This window comes from Magnolia sinica, chromosome 13, assembly GCF_029962835.1.
Source record: "Magnolia sinica isolate HGM2019 chromosome 13, MsV1, whole genome shotgun sequence".
Classification (NCBI taxonomy): Eukaryota; Viridiplantae; Streptophyta; class Magnoliopsida; order Magnoliales; family Magnoliaceae; genus Magnolia; species Magnolia sinica.
Genome location: NC_080585.1, coordinates 2,605,342 through 2,627,737, shown reverse-complemented (window position 1 = coordinate 2,627,737; position 22,396 = coordinate 2,605,342). Strand labels below are relative to the sequence as shown.

The following is a 22,396-nucleotide window of genomic DNA, read 5'->3' as shown; positions in this document are numbered from 1 at the left end:
GCCCATGACACGTGGCCCATTTGATGTATTCGAGACCCAGATACTGGCCCATTTGATGTATAAGAGACCCATGTGTAGGGCCCACATGTTGTATTTGAGGCACATGAGCAGGGCCCACCTATTGCGTATATGAGGTCCATTGGTGCGGCCCATTGATGCAGCCCACTTGTTGTATTTGAGGCTCATGAGTTGTGGCCCGTGCAATGTACTTGAGGCACATGTCCAGGGCCCACCTGTTGTGTATGTAGCCCTTGTTTGAGGCCCATTGCAATGTATATTAGGCCCTTCTATGAGGCCATGGGCCCACTCTATGTTTGGCTCGATGTGGGCCACTCTTTGGGAGAGATGTTGGTTAAATGTACACATTGATGGGCAATGACGGTTGAATGTCCACATTGTGACCTTCTCTTAGGCCTTGTTAGGCCCATTCTCATCAAAGCCGATTCCAATTATCGAGGCCGATTATCAATGTTGATTATCAGTCCCGATTGTCGATACCGATTATGAGTATGTGATAGCATAGCATCATGTACATGCCCACACACATCATCTGCATGTTTATTATGAGATGTGGTTGACATTGCATATGTCATTGGACAGGTTGTTATGAGACTCCCTGATAGGCGAAAATCGTCTTAGATGAGTGCACGGTATGCGCAGGATTGATGTATGACAAGATTGTACAACTCATGCATCTTGGATTATGTGTTGTGATTACTGTACGACCTAGCGATATAAAGGTCGTAGCCTCCACAGGTATGTCGTGGATAGCTAGATGGGATACCGAAAATATTTGGTTCAAGCATTTGGGCACTTTAGATATCCATGGGTGAAAGTCTCTAAACCTTCGAGGCCAGGAGATGCCCTAATGTCTAAACTGAGTGGATACATGAGCGCCTAAGTGTCGAATACCAGTAGGCTGCGTATCCCACTGTGTCGTGGCGTATCCCACTGTGTCGTGGTCGGTTGGGAGGGGGTGTGACCTTATCCGCCCGAGTGAGGGGGCTATAAGCTAGGCTGAGTTTGACCAGCTCTTAAATGGGTCCGCTATCAATGAGCCAATTAGGCATTGATATACTACTGGCGGGCGGGTAATGAGGTCTTTTCCACTCGCTGGACTATGCGGTCGGCTGGGGCGGTAACCAGCTTGGAGTGTAGTAGACTCCGGTGATGATCCCAGATATGTACAGTATTAATTTGTGGAGCAGGAGTTGCATATTTATTTATTCATTCATTTATTATCCACTCGAGCTGGTGGTGCATAACTATTTGTTATGTGTACCTTCACAATGACCAGGATTTCGGTTGAGGTGCGCGATTAACCTGAGATCGGGAGTTTACCACATTGAGTCTATCTATTCAAATTTTGGTATAAGACTGGTTTGGATAGAAGTCCTTTGTGATAGGCCCTATAGCCTGCGATACCACGTACTATCATCTCGACTTCACACTGCAGCTTGGTCATTTCATTCGCACCACCTATTGCATATTGCATTACATCCTCGGCATATGACATTTTTGGGTTGCTATGTTTCTGCATTCATATGACCTAAATGAGGCTGATGGTAATTGTAGTTTTTCAGAATTGCATTTAGTATTGTATCATCGGTATATGATATTTGACTCATTATGTCTCTGCATTGCATAATTGACGTACATTACTTTCTCAATATATGACATTGACTTGTTATGTCCTTTCATTGCATATCCTGGATTAGGTTGATGATATTTCTTTAGGACTTGTCAGTACTTCTGCTTACTCTGATATTGTATGGTTCGTGGACTTACCAGTATTTTCATTTATTCTGATATTACATTCTAAGCACTCATATAATGCTCACACACTTACACCACCTTCTAAGCTTTCTATAAGCTTATGCACGGTAAATGCGTGCAGGTGATGTTAGGTTGCAGCAGCGTGGAGCTTGGGGCATGTAGTTGACTTATGGAGCTTTGGTTTTGACGTATGTATTTTCCTTTCAGTATTGTATTCAAATGTTTATATTAGTGGATATGTGATGATGATGTTGCCTTTGTGATTTGGGTAAACTTTTGATTATGTTTATTATAAATAAATATACTTTGAAAAATCCTCCTTGTAGGATCCCAGGATCGGAATCTAGTGTATGGATGCTGGGAGCCGAGAATGGGATACTACGAGCACCGAATTCGGCGATCGAAAATTTTGTGAGCCCGTTTTCCAAGTTTAGGGCATGACATAAACTGACAGATATTATATCAAATTAAAATAGCTAAATTGTGAAACCTACTGTTTTTAAGTTACAATCTAAAAATCAGCTTGAATGAAAAATCTTGGACGCTTGATTTTAAAGATAAGATTATTAGATTTTTATTTTTTATTTTTTATTTCTAGCAGCTGATTAAATGTCCAGCAATCTATTTTTTCAAAAACCAAATTATCAGAGTAATCTTTTAGTCATGAAATATCTAAATCGATGCTCATAATTTTGACAGATTAGTTTGAATTATTTGTATGCTACAAAAGCAATTTCTAAGTATCTATTTAAATGTGCCTTTGGATGAGTTGGAAGGCTGAAGTATCAAAGTATTGGAAGATTGACATCATCTCTATCTAGATTTCGTGGTCAAGCTTCATGAATAGTTGGTAAAGGACATAAACAATCAATATTATCTGTGGAACCATGACTTGTGTGGTCGAATAGTCACCACTATTTTTAAAACAGTGCTAAACCAGTTCTACACGCTTGCACACACATACACCGTGTCGACCAATCGGCTAGTTGCATTGATCTAGAGAGTTTTACTTTTGAAGAGTTATTTGATACTCTGGTTGAATATGACACTTGATAGACAGGCACTTAGAAATTGTAAAGTGGCGGATATTGTATCAAATTAAAATAGCTAAATTGTGAAACCTACTGTTTTAAGTTATAATGTAAAAATCAGCTTGAATGAAAAATCTTGGACGCTTGATTTTAGAGATAAGATTATTAGATTTATTGATTTATTTATTTATTTCTAGCAGTCGATTAAATGTCTAGCAATCTAATTTTTCAAAAACCAAATTATTAGAGTAATCTTTTGTTCGTGAAATATCTAAATCGGTGTTCATAATTTTGATAGATTAGTTTGAATTATTTGAATGCTATGAAAGCAATTTCTGAGTAATTATTTAAATGCGCCTTTAGATGAGTTGGAAGGCTGAAGTATCAAAGTATTAGAAGGTTGACGTCATCTCTATGTAGATTTGGCGGTCAAGCTTCATGAATAGTTTGTAAGGGACATAGTTGACAATCAATATTATCCGTGGAACCATGACTTGTGTGGTTGAATAGTCACCACTATTTTTTAAACGGTGCTAAACCAGTTCTATGCGCTTGCACACGCATACACCATGTTTACCAATCGGCTAGTTGCATTGATCTAGAGAGTTTTACTTTTCAAGAGTTATTTGATACTCTGGTTGCATATGACACTTGATAGACAGGAACTTAGAAATTGTAAACTGGCGGATATTATATCAAATTAAAAGAGCTAAATTGTGAAAGCTACTGCTTTTAAGTTATAATATAAAAATCAGCTTGAATGAAAAATCTTGGACACTTGATTTTAGAGATAAGATTATTAGATTTTTATTTTTTATTTTTTATTTTTTTATTTCTAGCAGTCGATTAAATGTCCAGCAATCTATTTTTTCAAAAACCAAATTATCAGAGTAATCTTTTGGTTGTGAAATATCTAAATCGATGCTCAAAATTTCGCCAGATTAGTTTGAATTATTTGTATGCTACGAAAGCAATTTCTGAATATCTATTTAAATGTGCCTTTGGATGAGTTGGAAGGCTGAAGTATCGAAGTATTGGAAGATTGACATCATCTCTATCTAGATTTCGTGGTCAAGCTTCATGAATAGTTGGTAAGGGACATAGACAATCAATATTATCCGTGGAACCATGACTTGTGTGGTTGAATAGTCACCACTATTTTTAAAACGGTGCTAAACCAATTCTACATGCTTGCACACACATACACCGTGTCTGCCAATTAGCTAGTTGCATTGATCTAGAGAGTTTTACTTTTCAGTAGTTATTTGATACTCTGGTTGCATATGACACTTGATAGACAGACACTTAGAAATTGTAAAGTGGCGGATATTGTATCAAATTAAAACAGCTAAATTGTGAAACCTACTGTTTTTAAGTTAATGTAAAAATCAGCTTGAATGAAAAATCTTGGACGCTTGATTTTAGAGATAAGATTATTAGATTTTTCTTTTTCTATTTCTAGCTATCGATTAAATGTCTAGCAATCTAATTTTTCAAAAACCAAATTATTAGAGTAATGTTTTGTTCGTGAAATATCTAAATCGGTGCTCATAATTTTGACAGGTTAGTTTGAATTATTTATATGCTATGAAAGCAATTTCTGAGTAATTATTTAAATGCGCCTTTGAATGAGTTGGAAGGCTAAAGTATCAAAGTATTAGAAGATTGACATCTTCTCTATTTAGATTTCGTGGTCAAGTTTCATCAATAGTTGGTAAGGCACATAGACAATCAATATTATCCGTGGAACCATGACTTGTGTGGTTGAATAGTCACCACTATTTTTACTATTTTTTAAACGGTGCTAAACCAGTTCTACGCGCTTGCACACACATACACCGTGTTTACCAATCGGCCAGTTGCATTGATCTAGAGAGTTTTACTTTTCAAGAGTTATTTGATACTCTGGTTGCATATGACACTTGATAGACAGGTACTTAGAAATTGTGAAGCGGCGAATATTATATCAAATTAAAATGGCTAAATTCTGAAACCTACTGTTTTTAAGTTACAATGTAAAAATCAGATTGAATGAAAAATCTTGGACGCTTGATTTTAGAGATAAGATTATTAGAATTTTCTTTTTTCTTTTTTCTTTTTTTTTAAATTTCTAGCAGTCGATTAAATATCCAGCATTAACCTTTTGTTTTTTTTTTAAATTTCTAGCAGTCGATTAAATCGGTGCTCATAATTTTGACAGATTAGTTTGAATTATTTGTATGCTACAAAAGCAATTTTTGAGTAATTATTTAAATGCGCCTTTGGATGAGTTGGAAGGCTGAAGTAGTCAAAATCCAAACAGTTGACTCAAATGGATATACAGCTGAGTAGGAATGGCAATGAGCCAGGCTGCCCAGCCCCTTAGGGCCAGGGCTCGGCCCCTTGACTTGGCCTAACGTTGGGCTGAGGCTGGAAATATAGGCCCAATGTTTGATTGGACTGGGCAAAGTCAATCCAATGATGAATGGCCGGGCCTGGTCAAATCATCAGGTGGGCTACCATTGTAACGGCAATGAAGATTAAAAGATATTTATGAGCAGTCCCATTTAACACACATGATAGTTTAAAAGCTTTTTTTTTGTTCTGAGTCATGTTCTACAATCAAACCATTCATATAAATGGGTTTGTCGTGGTTAGAATGGATACCTCGGAAGATTTTAAATTTAAGACTTGCAAATCTTTGATCATTCACCCTTTTTCCTTATAGAGCCCGGCCCAGCCTAAGTTAGGCCTGGCCCTTTGTCCTTAATTGTTTTCTTTAGTGTGGCCCACCTAAATCATTAGTCAACCTGATTATCATGACATGACATATATGCATGTCACATTGGACCCCATAAAAAATCAATGGTCCCCTTTTCAACTTTCTTCCATTTTCTTTATAATAATTGCGGTGGGATGCCCGCCCTAAAATTTTTTTTCAGGTCCACCATTATATGTATGTGAAATCTACTTTCACAATTAGATATATGTAATCCCAACTTATTTCTAGTGCCAAAAAGATCAGGCTAACTTGTAATTTATGTGGGCCACAACAAAGTAAATAATTAACAGAGACGCCTTGATTTTTATAGGGCCCACTATGATGATTATATGAAATCCACTCCTACCACTTAGATGTCACACCAAAATATAGGCCTAGGCCTGAAAATCAAGCTTATCCATTATTCATGTGGGCCATACCAACGAAACACTTTGGTGGGTAAGTGTTGTCTGTACACTGTTTTCAATGGTCTGTTCCACCTGAATCATGAGTAAAAGTTTTAAGCACTGGCCCTGATAGGGGTAACGAACTTGGTGGTTGCAATGGACTTTGCATAAACATCATAGTGGGCCCACGTACTCTTGCCGCCGCCCTGAACCGGCAAGTCCAGCCCCAACCACTGTGTAAATTTAAGGGAAGATACTTTAATGATAATTACTTACAACAATGCGGTAGTTTTTCTTAAACCATTATATATATATATATATATATATATATATATATATATATATATATATATATATATATATATATATATGGGAATGTAAAGTCTATATTAAGCATTAGTTTTTGTAAAATTCTCTAAAAACAGTGTCACAAGAAAATTTACCAAAATATCATGCCAGAGCAAGAGATAATTACTAAAATGTCATAAAGGGCGAGGAGTTTCGAACTCTTTTTTATGTTTGCTTGACATGGATGTAATCTTTCACCCCCCACCCCCGGTTCAAGAAAGGTGAACGCATTGTAACCTCATGCCCGCAAACTACCCTCCCTTTTCAGTACTATGTACAAAAGTTGTGTAATGCTTGATTTAATATTTATACAGTTTTACTTGGGATCATGGATGCCACGTGTCCTAAAGTTATGTGAAAGGTGGGCAATTATTACATGTAAACCAAGCCAACTCGCTACACCTTATGGTTCATGGCTCATGATGTGTATGAATGGCCCGCCTACCACCCTGCCTTTTTGCCATATGCAAATAACTCCTTTCCTTTTATCATCCATCACTACAGCTAGGTCATATGTATACATGAATTTAGATTCTTAGCCATCCAATAACTTTCATAGCATAGCTGATCTGCTGAGTTGATCAACCTCATTTTGGTCCTAGGTGATCTTGGAGATGGGATATACAAACTTTTCACACCTCTCCAATATTATGCACATGACCCAAAATTGACGCAAAGATGAACATGGTGAGGTCGATCACCATCTTCCTCAAGGATAACTACTCCGAATTCATAAAGCTTCTCTAGAATCCTCACAGTGACTTCTCAAATTCGCAAGAAAAGAAAGCAAGAAAATAGAAATAAATTCTATAATGTTTGTAACTTGATTGATGAATGAAATAAATAAGTTCACAACCCTTTAAAAAGGGATACTAAGCAATGAAAGAAATTTCAAAATCAAACTACAACTAAAACTCCTAGGATTCACAACTTACTAATTATAGACGGTCGTGATTTCCACTAGTGCACAAGGTTTTCGGCTAAAGATAGTAAGTGTCCTATTTGGCTTCACCAAGTTGTTCTGCTAATTATTCTAAGTACTTTTCACGTTGAGTGCAACTCCTAAAGCCCAACAGATAAAGATTTATAATCAAAGTAAAACTTACTATTTATAATAAAAACTAAATTAAAATAGGGAAATGACCGTCATTCTGTGGTATTTTGCAAATCCGTCTTGCGCAACCCGGCGTAGGTTGGGTGGCTAAAGTAGCTCGTTCTACCCTAAAATCATATATTTTACGTTAGATAACTCATTTTGGATTACGAGATATATCTGTTTAAGGTTTGATGGTACAGATCACTTCTGTCATCAACTAGGCCTTTTCTGATCCATCTTGGCGGTGAAACTATCCGCGACCTGCTCTACATCAAAAACTTAGTAGATTAATGGCATGTTTAGATTAATCTGCTAAGTTAGGATCGGTGGTAAACTAGGCGAAGGGCAAGGAAGGCAAACATATGACCATAGGTAGCGATTATTCAATGCCGCAAACATTCATATTAAAAATACAAATAAAAATTGGGCCATAAAATACAGAAAATGCCTAAAAATTGGATACGAATGTGTTCAATATTCGATTTTACTTGAAATGTTTAGCACTAAAAATTGATTGGTGTATGTGAAGAAGATCAAATACCAAGCAAGTCCAGTTACAAGATATGACTAGTGATGCCCAGGTATTCAAAATTGTATATGTTGTATATAATTAATATTATTTAAATATTCAAATTACAGGCACTAATTTAGATTTATCATGTACTAGATATCATACTTATTTGATAATCTAAACATCCGATTGTAGATATTTAAAGATGAAATCCACTGGAGTCCAATTTCAACAAACAATTGTCCATGAATTAATGATCAAGAATTTTTTTGGGATCTCTTATTTTGGTACTGTGACTTGGAAATGATGGGTTCTACAGTTTACTCGGTTCAATAAAAGTTGAGATATGCAAAGCGCACGGATTTTAAGAGCCTCTATATTAAACATCACACAACACCAAGACAAGAAAAAAAAAATGTATTGCATCCCTTTTTGCATGAGAAAAACATTGATACTCTGGCAGAGTATGATCAGTGATACATGGGCACATAGAATTTCAAACATGACTTGTAATAACTAAAACAGAACCTCCGAGGTATGCATCACAATTTATTTATTGCCAAAAATTATACTCATATGACTTTCGCATGATCCCGTATCTTACACACGACCCTAAATCAATAGATTAATGGCATAGTTCAATTAAGAAAAATATTAAACCTAAGCATATGAGACACATACATACACATACACATGTATTGGCACATGGAAAATGTTCACATATCACATGGAAATACAAATAAAAATTCATCTATAAAATTAAAATATAAAAATATAAAAATAAAAATAAACACTCTAAAGTCATAGACGAATTCATTTGGGTATTACCATTTTACTTGAAAAGTTATGGTCTTGAAGTTTGAACAAAGGATCAATGCTACTAGTAGCTTAGGTTGGGATATTTTAGTAAACACCACCCAACTTAGCCTTCTAATAAATCAAGGGAAGACTGAAGAGCTTGAAAAGCTAAGGAGAAAAAAAAATGGATTTTTCTATATGACCACGTGTCTTTCAACCAAGAACCTAAAACCTTTAGCTTTTGAACTAATTCCCAAAACTCACCTATAATTTTCATGGTTAGACATTAAACCGCCTGCTGTTGGTTAACTATATGAATCGGTTTTGTATTTTTGATATTAACAAAATTGCTCCCACTTTATGGCATTTGGCGATCTTCCCTCAGTAGTCAAAACGATTTGATCCATGGGCTGCCTCACTAACCTCTAACCATATGGGCCCATTTTGTTGTTTGTGAGAAATCCAACCTCATTTGTTTTGCCTGCTCATTCTACGATACATGACAAAAAATTTAGGCAGATAAAAATCTCAAAGTGGGCCCAGCAATGGTATGGTGGGCGTTTAATCCTCACAATGAACGATTGGCCCACTTGAGCTTGGTCTGGGCCTATCTTTTAGCCCATGTGATAAAATGAGTCTGGTCTGGTGCACTGGCTCCTGACAGCGCTTCGTTACCCGGACCTTACTTAATCCGGACTTGCGTTTGGTGCCACCACGCCTGTCCCGAGCTCGGTGGGCCTATGAGGGGCCAGCGTGATGTACGTGCTTTATCCACACCGTTCACCATTTTTCCATATCATTGTAAGGTATAAGCCGAAAAAGAGGCGGATCAAAAGCTTAAGTGAACCACAGAAGTTTTGGATCAAGCTGATATTTGTGTTTTCCGTTCATTCAGGTCTATGTGACCTTATGAACAGATTCGATGGAAAATAAACATCATGTTGGGCCCTAGGTTTCAACCGTGAGCGTCGTTATCACTACTGCTTCCTGTAGTGTGGCCCACTTGAGCCTTGGATATGCATCATATTTTTTTTTTGCCTATACCAAAAAACTATACGGAAAATGGATGGACGGTGTGGATAAAACCAATACAACATTGTGGGACCGACGGCTATTACGCAATCCGCGTCCAGTTAATCAGCGCACCGTCCTTCACCAGAAGATCGCATCCATGACTTGAATGGACGCGGATTGCGTCCCTCTGTGGGGCCCACCGTGATGTAAGTGTTTTATCCACGCCGTTAAACGATTTTTTCAGATAATTTTAATATGTGAACCAAAAAATGAGACAGGTCCAAGGCTTAAGTGGACCACAGTGGGGATTGAACGTCCACCATTAAAAACTTCTTGGGAGCCGGTGAAGTTTCGGATGAAGCTGATATTTGTGTTTTCACTTCATCCACGTCTACATGACCTTATGAATAGGTTTTATGGTGAAAAAAACATCACGTTGGCCCTTAGAAAGGTTTCAACGGTGGGTGTCATTATCAGTGTTAGTTCCTTTGGTGTGGTCCACTTATGCCTTGGACCTGTCTCATTTTTTGGTTCACATATTAAAATTATCCAAAACAAGCGTTGAACGGCGTGGATAAAATACTTACATCACGGTGGGCCCCACAGAGCCCGGTTGGACGCAATCCGCGTCCCAGACTTATCTGAGGTTTGCTCGAATACATCCTCGCGGATTAAAATACGATACTTCGGGACTTTAGCCATTGAATTTCAGTCATTTTCCAATGATCCAGGCCGTTCATATTACAAGTCACTTTTTACGGTTGAAAAAATACAAATCCAAATTTCGCTGGATTGTTTAAAACCTTAGATAATTTGGCTTTATTGCTTTGAATATGAACGGTCGCCATAAACTTTCTACAGTATATGGGTTTGAATATTCAATCTAAGAGGTATTTTGGTCATTCCCAATCCAAGTAAAGCCCATTCAAATAAACGGTTTCTGCCATTGGAAAGGCTCAAATCCAACTAGAATCCCCGATTACCTTCCTCTAGGGCCTGTTTGGGCGGTGGGATTAGAAGGGATTAGTTGGGATGGGATTCAAAAGAACATAATTATTACCCATGGCAGGGATTGTCCCCCGTTGCCATGTGATAAGATTAATGCCATGCTTTGTTGATAATAAGGTGGTACATTGAATGGGTATACCCACCATCATTTGAAATTATTGAGAATAACACACGGTTATATCTAAACCGTTCATTTGTTTTGTAACCTCATTTTATGGCATAGGCCTAAAAATGAGATAGATCCAAAACTTATGTGGCCCCAAAGAAGTTTTCAACGGTAAGTATTCAATCCCTGTTGCTTTCTATGGTGGGGTCCACTTCAGCTTTAGGTTTACCTGATTTTTTGGCCCATGCTCTAAAATAATCTCAATAAATGGGTGGACAGTGTGGATATAGCTCACAAATCATGGTGGGACCTACACAACTTGCTAACATTGAGTGAAATTAGCACGAGACCCAATGCAATTTCATTTAATGTAATTCCAAGCTTTTCCATTTCTTCCCAAACGTGGAGTGGAATTGGCACGGAACAGATGAATCCCATCCCACCTAAATCCCTTCTAATCCCACCGCCCAAACAGGCCCCTAATGTGTTGGGATGTATTCGAGAAAACTTCCAACTTCTCTAGCAACAGAGCATCGAGAGCTCAGTTTCCTGCCTGTAACACTAGCAATACCATCCTTCCACCAATGGTTGCTGCTCTTTCTCATCTTCTCTTCTTCTTCCTTCTGCTTCTTCCACTCTCTGCCACAGCCCAAATTAACCCAAAAATCAGCCGGCAATGCCGCACTTTGTCGTAGTGACGTAAGCTTGGGATCGTCTCTCTCTGCGGGGGGCCAAAACTCTTCTTGGGTCTCGCCCTCTGGCGACTTCGCTTTCCGATTCTATCATCTCACCAACAGAAATCTCTTCTTGCTAGTAATCTGGTTGGACAAAATACCCGAAAAGACTATGGTCTGGTTCGCTAACAGAGATAATCCAGTGCAACAAGGATCGACGGTCCAGCTCACAGAAGATGGACGGCTCGTGCTCGAGGACCATCAAGGCCAGTTGATATGGGAACCCAAATTCTTAAATGGTAGTGTCTCTTATGCTGCCATGCTCAACACTGGCAACTTCATTCTATCAAGCAGTGATTCCGTCGATAGATGGGAAGCTTCAACGAGCCGACAGACACCATCTCGCCGACACAGGTGTTGAATTTCGGTGGCAAGCTTTCTCCTCGTATGACAGAGACCAACTACTCAATTGGAATGTTCGAGCTCCGTTTTTTGCCCGATGGTAATCTCGTTCTCAATCGCTTATCACTCCCAACTGGAAATCCTTACGAAGGTTATTATTCGATCAATACAAATCTATCGGGTTATCAGATGATCTTCAATCAATCGGGCCACATTTACATCCTACGAAGGAATCAAAGCATAGTCAATCTCACGCCGACGAACCTTGTTTTAACGGAAGACTTCTACTACAGGGCGAAAGTTGATATGGATGGAACATCCAGGCAGTATAAATACGGGGATTTGACCGTACTGACCTCAGGATTGGACGAATTACCTAACGAGATTCAACCTTTTAAATATTCTAAGAGTGGCCTTCTAACAACTTTTAAATATTGTTTCGGATGAAAATGCCCCTGTTCTTAATTTGTTCAGAAGTTGTACGGTCCTGGAGTGAATAAGAAGTTACCTTCTTATTGCAACTCCGAGAAAGTGACAAATTGACTACTCCCCTTGCCACTGCCAATGGCTGGTGCTCGGTGCTCTGTGGGCCCCACCATGATGTATGTGTTTCATCCATGTCGTCCATATATTTTTTTAGATCTTATCGTATGAGACGAAAAATAAGGTATATCCTAATATCAAGTCAACCACATTACAGGAAACAACGTTGAATGTGCGTGGACCGTTAAAAACTTTTCGGAGGCCATAAAAGTTTTAGATCAAGCTGATCTTTTTTTTTTTTTTTTTCCCTTCATCTGTGTCTATATGACCTAATCAACAAATTAGATGTCAAATAAACAATATAGTGGGCCTTAGGAGGATTTTAATGGTGGATATCCAATCAATATTATTTTCATCTGGTGGTCCACATGACAATCATGATCCATATAACATGACGACCACGACCTATACAACATGACAATTATGACCCATGCAAACCACAACACAAATGGGCCGTAGTTGTACAGATCGCAGTTGTCATGATATATGAGTCTTAGTTGTCCTGTTATATGGGTCTCAGTTGTATGGGTCGCAGTTGTCATGTTATATGGGTCGTAGTTGTCCTGTGCTATGGTTCGCAATTGTATAGATCGCAGTTGTCCATGGTTCGCAATTGTATGGATAGTAGTTATCCTGTTATATGGGTCGCAGTTATCCTTTTATATGAGTCACAGTTGTCATGTTATATGGGTCACAGTTGTCATGTTATATGGGTTGCAGTTGTATGGATTGCAGTTGTCATGTTATATGGGTCACAATTATCTTGTTATATAAATCGCAATTGTCATATTATATGGGTCGCAGTTGTCCTGTTATATAGATCACAGTTGTCCTGTTATATGCGTTGCAGTTATCCTGTTATATGGGTCGTGGTTATCATGTTATATTGGTCGATGTTATATGGGTCGTGGTTGTAATGTGAAGTGTGCAATTCATAAGGGTCGAGGTTGCCATGCGATGCGGACCCCACCTTGATGTACATGTTTAATCCACGCCGTCCACCACCTTCTCTATATTATTTCATGCTATGAGCCAAAAATAAGACAGATCTGAGTCCCGAGTGGACCGCATTCACATTCAATATGGATCGTTGTTGTTAACCACAACCCTTTGTAGATGAAAACCACAATCCATTGTGCATGTGAACTGCGACCCTTCGAATAAATTGTAGTTGTTATGTAGTAAGGGTCGAGGTCGTCATGTTATATGGGTCGTGGTTGTCACAGGTCGGGTTGTAGTTGTCATGTTATATGGTTGTGGTTGTCACCCGGGTTGTGGTCGCCATGGGTCGTAGTTGTCATGTTATATGGGTCGTGGTTGATATAAGTCATGATTATCATATTATAGGGTCGTGGTTCTCATGTTATATGGGTCGTGGTTGATATGGGTTGTGGTTGTAATGTTATATGGATCATAGTTATCATGTTATAGGGGTCGAGGTGGTGATGTGTGATGTGCGCAGTTCGTGGTTATAACATAGTAAAGGTCGATGTTGTCATGTTATAAGGATTGTGGGTCCTGTTGTGATTTATGTGTCGAATCCAATCCGTCCATTAGATTTAGAATTTAATTTAATGTCATGGGCCAAAAAATGAGTTAAATCTAAAAAATTTATGCCCCAAGAGGTTTTCAATTACACTACTTTTTATGGTGTGGTCCACATGAGCCTTTGATATGCCCCATTTTTTGGCTCATTCCTTAAAATGATCTTTTAAAATGAATGGACAACATGGATAAAATATATACATCACAGTGGGCCCAATAAGACCACCATCTCTACATATATTGGGATAGGTAAGTCGAGTAACGTGACTTACTAAAATAACCTTCCTGAGGTCTTGGGAATATAGACTCTTCCAGCTACCTGACTGTGGGGTAACGTGACTGTATTGTACTAGACGGGCGTGGATTAGCTATTGAGAGGTTGAGTAGCGAAACTCGCTACTCAAGTGATGTCACCAAGTTCCGTGGGCCCCACCATTATGTATGTTCTGTATCCATGCCTTCCATCCATTTGGAGAGATCATTTTAGGGCAATACCCAAAGAATGAGTTAAATCCAAAGTTCCAGTGGACCCCATCACAAAAAACAGTGGGGACAGTGATGCCCACCATTAAAAACTTCTAATGGCTGCAAAAGTTTTAGATCAAGCTCATGTTTGTTTTTTTCCCTTCTTTCATGTCTTTTTTAACTTTTGAACAGGTTGGATTTCAAATAAACACTATGGTGGGCCTTAGGATAGTTTCAACGGTGGGAATCACTCTCCCCACTTTTTTCTGTGGTGGGGTCCACTACAGATTTTTATCTCCCTCCTTTGGCTCATGCCCTAAAATGACATCTCAAAATGGATGGACGGTGTGGATAGAACACATATCATAGTGGGGCCCACAGAACTTGGTGACGTCACTTCAGTAGCGGACTCGCTACTCAACCTGTCGGTATCTAATCGCGTCCGTCGGACGCGGAACTGGATTGGCTGGTGTACCACACACTGGCTATATAGATACTGTAGGTACGTGTCGTGCAAGGACACAGAACGATTCAAAGTAGATCAAAGTTACATGGCCCCACAGTGATGTATTTATTATATCTACACCATTCATCTATTTTTAGAGATTATTTTAGACCATAATCCAAAAAATGAATAATATCTGAAGATCATCTGGACCACACTACAAATAGCAGCAGAGATAATGATTTTCACCGTTAAACAATTCGTAAGGCCCACCATAATGTTTATTTTCCATCCAATCTGTTCATAAGGTCACAAAGACCTGAATGAAGAGGAAAAACAAATTTCATATTGATCTAAAACTTCTGTGACCCCAAAAAGGGTTTTAATGGTAGACGTTCAATCTCCCACTACTTTTTGCAGTGTGGTCCACTTGATAGTTAGATCTCTCTTATTTCTCGTATCAAGCCTTAAGACAAGCTCGCCAAATGGATGGGTTGTTTGGATGTAACATATACCTCATGATCAGACCCACAGAACTTGCTGACCTCTCGCCAAATGGATGAACGGTTTAGATATAACATATACCTCATGATCAGACCCATAGAACTTGCTAACGTCAATACAACAACTATATAACTAGTGTGAGGTACACTAGCCAATCCGTTTCCTCTAATCCGCGTCCGTATCCGAGACGGAAACGGATTGGCTACTCCCCCTGCTATTAGCCCCATGACTGGTGGTCGGTGCTCTATGGGCCCCACTATGATGTATGTGTTTCATCCATTCTATTCATACATTTTCACATATTATTTTAGAGTTTTATACCAAAAATGAGAGGGATATAAATCTCAAGTGGACCACACCACAGGAAAACAATGGTGATTTGGATATCCACCATTAAAATCTGTTGATTAGGTCATAAATGACCAGATGAAGGGAAAAACCAAAGATCAGCTTGATCTAAAACTTTTATGGCCCCAAAAGGTTTTTAATGGTCCATGCTTATTCAACACTATTTCCTGTAATGTGGTCTAGTTGAGATTGGGATATACCTCATTTTTGGTCTTATACCATAAAATTATCTGGAAAGATAGATGGATAGCATGGATGAAACACGTACATCATGGTGGGGCCCACAGAGTACCAATGGCTAGTGGCAGGGGGAGTAGCCAATCCGTTTCCATTCGGGACACGGAAGCCGATTGGCTGGTGTACCACACGGCTATATAACTGTTGTATTGACATCAGCAAGTTTTGTGGGTCCCATCATGAGGGATGTGTTATATCCAAACCATCCATCCATTTGGCGAGCTTGTCTTAAGGCTTGAGACTAAAAATAAGATAGATTTAAAGATAAAGTGGACCACACTGCAAAAAGTAGCGGGGGATTTAACGTCTACCATTGAAACCCTTTTGGGGGTCACAGAAAAGTTGTGGATCAACATGAAATTTGTTTTTCCTCTTCATATAGGCATTTGTGATGTTATCAACAGATTGGATGGAAAATAAACGTTATGATAGTGTAAACTCCCGAGACCTTGGGAATGTTATTTTAGTAAGTCACATTAGCTGGAGGAGTCCAAACTCTCGAGATCTCGGGAAGGTTATTTTAGTACGTCAGGTTATTTTTAATAACTTATGTGGCCCTATATATGTAAAGATGAATGGTCTTATTAGGCCCACTGTGATGTATATATTTTATCCATGCCGTCCATTCATTATGAAAGATCATTTTAAGGGATGAGCCCAAAAATGAGGCATTTCAAAGGCTCATGTGGACCTCACCACAGAAAGCAGTGAAATTGAAAGCCTACCGTTGAAAACCTTTTGGGGCACAAATATTTTGGATGTAACTCATTTTTTGGCCCATAGGTTAAATAAAAGTCCAAATCTAATGGACGGATTGGATTCGACACATAAATCACGACAAAACCCACGATCCTTATAACATGACAACATCGACCCTTACTCGTTACAACCGCAAACTGCACACGTCACGTAACAACCTCGACCTATGATAACTAAGATCCGTATAACATGACAACCACGACCCACATAACATGACAACCACGACCCATATAACATGACAACACGACCTATATCAACCACGACCCACATAACATGACAACCACAACCCATATAACATGATAACTACAACTCATGACAAGCACGACTTGGATGATAAGCACGACCCATATAACATGACAACCATGACCCATATAACATGACAACTACGACCCATGACAACCATGACCCATATAACATGACAACCACGACTCATGAAAACTACGACCCATATAACTTGACAACCACGACCCATATAACTTGGGCAATGTCCACTTCTAACAAACATCAATGTGGGCAGCATGGATTATACACATACATCAATGTGGGCCCATTTGGGTCGTGGTTTGCATAGGTCGTAGTTGCCATGTTATATGGGTCATGGTTGTCATGTTGCATGAGTCGTGGTTTGTAACTTGTTCACTTCTTTTTCTATCAAACCATTGGTACCATAGCTTAAGGCCCATGATGGGGTGATCCAATCCATCCACCTTGTCGACTAGCTTGCCATGGGCCCAAAAAGTCCTAACTTGGGCAGTGTCCACTTCTAACAAACATAAAAATGAGCCTAGAAAGTTTCGACAGTCAACATTATTTTTTATTTTGTGGCCCACATGAGCATTGGATTAGGCTGATATTTGACCTTACCTCTAAAATGACACAACAAAAAGGATGGGAGGCATGAATTATACACACACATCAATGTGGGCCCCTATGGGTCATGGTTTGCATGGGTCGTAGTTGTCGTATTATATGGGTCGTGGTTGTCGTGTTGCATGGATTGTGGTTTCATGTGTTCACTTCCTTTTATACCAAACCATTAGTACCATAGCTTAAGGCCCCACAATGGGGTCATCCGATCCATCCACCTTGTTGGCCAGCTCGCTTTAGGCCCAAAAAGTCCTGACTTGGGCAGTATCCACTTCTAACAAGCATCACGGTGAGCTTGAAAAGTTTCTACAGTGGGTTCCATTGTCACCATTATTTTCTATTATGTTGCTCACACGAGCTCTGGCTAAGGTTGATATTTGGGCCTTAGCCTTAAAATGACACGACAAAAACGATAGGCGACATGGATTATACGCAAACATCCATGTTGGCCCCACAAGTTTGGCCCTTACCCACGCGCAAAAAAGTGTTCCGTACACATCACTTTCTTGACATTAAATATGATGTAACTTCTTATTCCTTAAAAAACCGTACAACTACTGAAACAAGGACAAGGGTATTTTGGTCCAAGTAATTTATAGAAGCTTGGTAGAGGACCACTCTTAGGATATTTGAAGGTTGAATCTTGCTAGGTAATTCCACCAAACTTCGAGGTCAGTATGGTCAAATTCCCTATAAATACCCAAAGGCGGCACAAGCAATGCGAGCGGGGGAGATGGATGGTCCATCGTGTGGTTCATTCCTGAGAACATCTGCACAACTGTCATATTCCACATAAGCAGTGGTGTTTGTGGATTTAACAGCTATTGTAGCCTCGACAATGATGGATGGGGAATTTGCCAGTGTCCATACGGATTTTCCTTCTTCGATCAGAGTAACAAATTCAAAGGTTGCAAGCCGTATGATGTTATACAAGCTTGCAAGCTTGATCCGTTAAGGCGGAGGGATCTGTTTGAACTGAGGGAAATGGGGGATACTGCTTTTCCTGGGAATAACTATGAAGGGATGGAACCCATGAGTGAGAATGAATGTAGAGATGCTTACTTGGATGATTGTCACTGTATGGTTGGCTAATTCAGGGACAGGACGTGTGTTGAGAAGTGGAGCTACATCTGGGGCCACGCATGACCGGTTGTGGAGCCCACTCGATCGGTTGTGACTAGTCGTACACTGGCACGACTCGAACTCAGCGAGCATCAGTTTTGGGTCCGAGGTGCTCGACCGGTCGTGCTCTGGGTCCGAGGTGCTCGACCGGTCGTGGGCCATGCACGACCGGTCGTGGGGTCTGCTCGACCGGTCGTGCAGTCTGCTCGATCGGTCGTGGTTATGCAGATTCGTTTCCGAATCTGATGCGAACTGCGAATTTCTGTATCGCCTTTCACAAGGGTGCAAAAGGGGAGTTGCCAAAACTATATATTGGGGTCCCTAGGGCTATTTTAGGGTTAAGGTGAATATTGAAAAATATTTCTAAGGTGTGGGCAAGGGATTTTCTATGTTCTTCCAAGGGAGAGGTTAGTATATTGCCTTGTAATTTTCATTTATCTTCATAGTGAAAGTTTGCATCCGTGGTTTTTTTTACCCTAATTTGGAGTTTTTCCACATATATGTTGTCTTGTGGTTTGTTTGGATTGCTTTGATCTATTTCTAGTTTATATTTCTTCTTGTTTATCGTTTGTGGGTGAGACTTGAGATTGGATCTAGGCTCACTGCGTTATTGGCGTGCTACGCAACAACTGGTATCAAAGTTATTAGTTTAGTTCTATTGGAAGCGATGACCGAAGAAGGGAAAACTAGAATTGAGAAGTTTGATAGTTCAAACTTTACCTTCTGGAAGATGCAAATGGATGATTATTTGTATTAGAAGGACCTCTATATTCCTCTAGGAAAAGAGAAGAAACCAGAAAAAATGACAGATGATGAATGGTTTTTATTGGATAGAAAAGCTTTAAGAATGATCCGAGTCTCTTTGTCTAAGAGTGTTGCCTTCAATATATCCAAGGTGAAAACTATAAAAGAATTAATAGAAGCCCTAGCTACCATGTATGAAATACCTTCTGCGTCTAACAAGGTTCATCTTATGAAACAGCTATTCAATATGAAGATGTCAGATGGTGGGAGCGTGGCTGAATATCTAAACGAGTTCAATACAGTCACGAGCCAGTTGGAATCCGTTGGCATTGTTTTTGAGGATGAGGTCAGGGCGTTATTGATCTTATCCAGTTTGCCAAACAGTTGTGATGGTTTAGTGATTACTGTGAGCAATTCTTCAGGGTCGACAAAGCTGAAATTTGATGATGTGGCTGGTCTAATTCTCAGCGAAGAATCTAGAAGAAAGGCATCAGGAGTTTCAGGGGATTCAGGGAATGCTCTAAACGTTGAAGGAAGAGAAAGATCGCTGAACAAAGGAGGTAATAAACACGGGCATTCTAAGTCAAGGAAGAAGTCTAAGGGACCGAAAGACAAAGACGGGTGTTGGTATTGCGGCAAGAAGGGGCACATGAAACGTGATTGTAGGGCACTCAAGAAACAAGAAGGAAGCTCTCAAGGTGGGAAGGATTCAGTGAATCTACCTGAGGAGAGTGACACAGAGGCATTGATCTTGTCTTTTGATGCGAGGAATGAGCCTTGATTCATAGACTCGGGTGCTTCGTTTCATGCCACTTTATGAAAGGAAGTTCTGCGTGATTATGTGTCAGGTAACTTTATAAAAGTTTACCTGGGTGATGATGAGCCGTGCAGTATTGTTGGAAAGGAAGACGTTCATATAAATCAGAAAGACGGAACAACGTTGAAATTGAAGGATGTCAGACATGTATTGAGTTTGAGAAGGAATCCGATCTTAGTGGGACAATTGGCCGATACTGGTTATGTGACGACATTCACTAGTGATTCCTAGAAGATCACAAAAGGTGCCTTGGTGATATCTTGAGGCAAAAAGGAAGGTACTTTGTATGTGACTTCAGGATCGTATAGTTCACTCGTAGTCACATCAACCAGAGTGAATGAGCAGTTATGGCATCAGAGGTTAGGACATATGAGTGAGAAATGGATGAAAGTGCTATTGTCAAAAGGGAAGCTACCAGGGCTTAAGTTTATTGATTTGGAATTCTATGAGGACTGCGTGTATGGCAAGTAAAAAATGGTAAGTTTCAAGAAGACGGGACGCGCTCCAAAGACACATCTATTGGAGCTTGTACATACTGATGTGTGGGGACCGATACCAGTATTATCTCTTGGTGGCTCACGTTATTTTGTTTCCTTCATAGATTATGCTAGTAGAAAACTGTGGGTCTATTTCTTAAAACATAAATCTGATGTGTTTGATATATTTAAGAAGTGAAAAGTTATGGTAGAAAATGAGACAGGTAAAACAGTAAAATGTCTTAGATCTGATAATGGGGGAGAGTACTGTGATAAAAGATTTGAGAAGTATTGTACAACAAATGGAATCAAACATCAGAAAATGATTCCAGGGATACCGCAGCAGAACGGTGTGGCTGAGCGAATTAACAGGATCATCCTTGAGCGCGCCAGAAGCATGAGGTTACATGCAGGGTTGCCCAAGACTTTTTGGGTAGATGTTGTGAATACTGCCGCATATCTCATCAATAGAAGTCCTTCAGCACCATTGGATGGTGGGCTACCAGAAGAAATGTGGACTGGAAAGAAGTGAACCTTGCACATCTCAGAGTGTTCGGTTGCACTTCATATGTTCACATTGATATAGAGCACAAAAACAAGCTGGATGCGAAGTCTAGGAGGTGCACGTTTATAGGTTACGAGCAGCATAATTTTGGTTACAGGTTTTGGGATGCAGAAAAAAGAAAATCATCAGAAGCAAGGACATAGTCTTCAATGAAAAAGTGATGCATAAGAACAGTGTGCAAGGAAATAAGGTCGAGGAAAAGGAATTCGTAGAGTTGGAAGAGTTACCGGACACGGGTGTTATAGTGTCACAGGATGATCATGTACAGGAGCATTATGAGGCAGAGCTGCATACACTGGGTGTGAGGAGGTTTACTCGGGAGAGGAGATCTACAGTCCGATACTCACCCTCCTTACATTATCTACTGCTGACAGATAATGGTGAACCAGAGTGTTTTGAAGAGGCATTACAGTTGGATACACGGGTTAAGTGGGGCAGGCCATAGATGAGGAGATGGATTCTCTTGAGTCTAATCGTATATGGGAGCTAGTTACTCTACCCAAAGGTAAGAAAGCTCTTCATAACAAGTGGGTTTATAGACTGAAGGAGGAGCACGATGGTTCGAAATGGTACAAGGCCAGATTGGTTGTGAAAGGGTTTCAACAAAAGGTAGGTATCGATTTCACTGAAATATTTTCACCTGTGGTGAAAATGTCTACATTCGCATGGTCTTGAGTATAGTGGCTACAGAGGACTTACATTTAAATCAGCTAGATGTTAAGACATCCTTTCTTCATGGGGACCTTGAAGAAGATATATATATATATATATATATATATATATCAGCCAACAGGATACGTGACACCAGGAAAGGAGAACAAAGTGTGCAGACTGAAGAAGAATTTATATGGTCTAAAACAGGCCCCCCAGTCAGTGGTACAAGAAGTTCAACAGTTTCATGTCGGGAAATGGTTTTAGGAGATGTCATGCAGACCACTGTTGTTATTTGAAGAAGTTTGATATATTATACATCATTCTTCTTCTGTATGTTGATGATATGCTTGTGGCCGGTTCAAGCATGAAGGACATCTGAAATCTCAAAAGACAA

At 39.6% G+C, this 22,396-nt stretch overlaps 1 protein-coding gene across 1 annotated transcript in view; it reads left to right on the top strand.

Annotated features, from left to right (window-relative positions):
• The first annotated feature begins 11,878 nt into the window (after positions 1-11,878).
• Positions 11,879-22,396, top strand: part of LOC131223959 (G-type lectin S-receptor-like serine/threonine-protein kinase LECRK2) — a 23,979-nt gene continuing 13,461 nt past the window's right edge. The window contains exons 1-2 of the mRNA XM_058219555.1: positions 11,879-12,237; positions 18,446-18,707. Coding sequence (XP_058075538.1) covers positions 11,879-12,237; positions 18,446-18,707 — 621 coding nt within the window. The remainder of the gene's footprint in view (positions 12,238-18,445; positions 18,708-22,396) is intronic.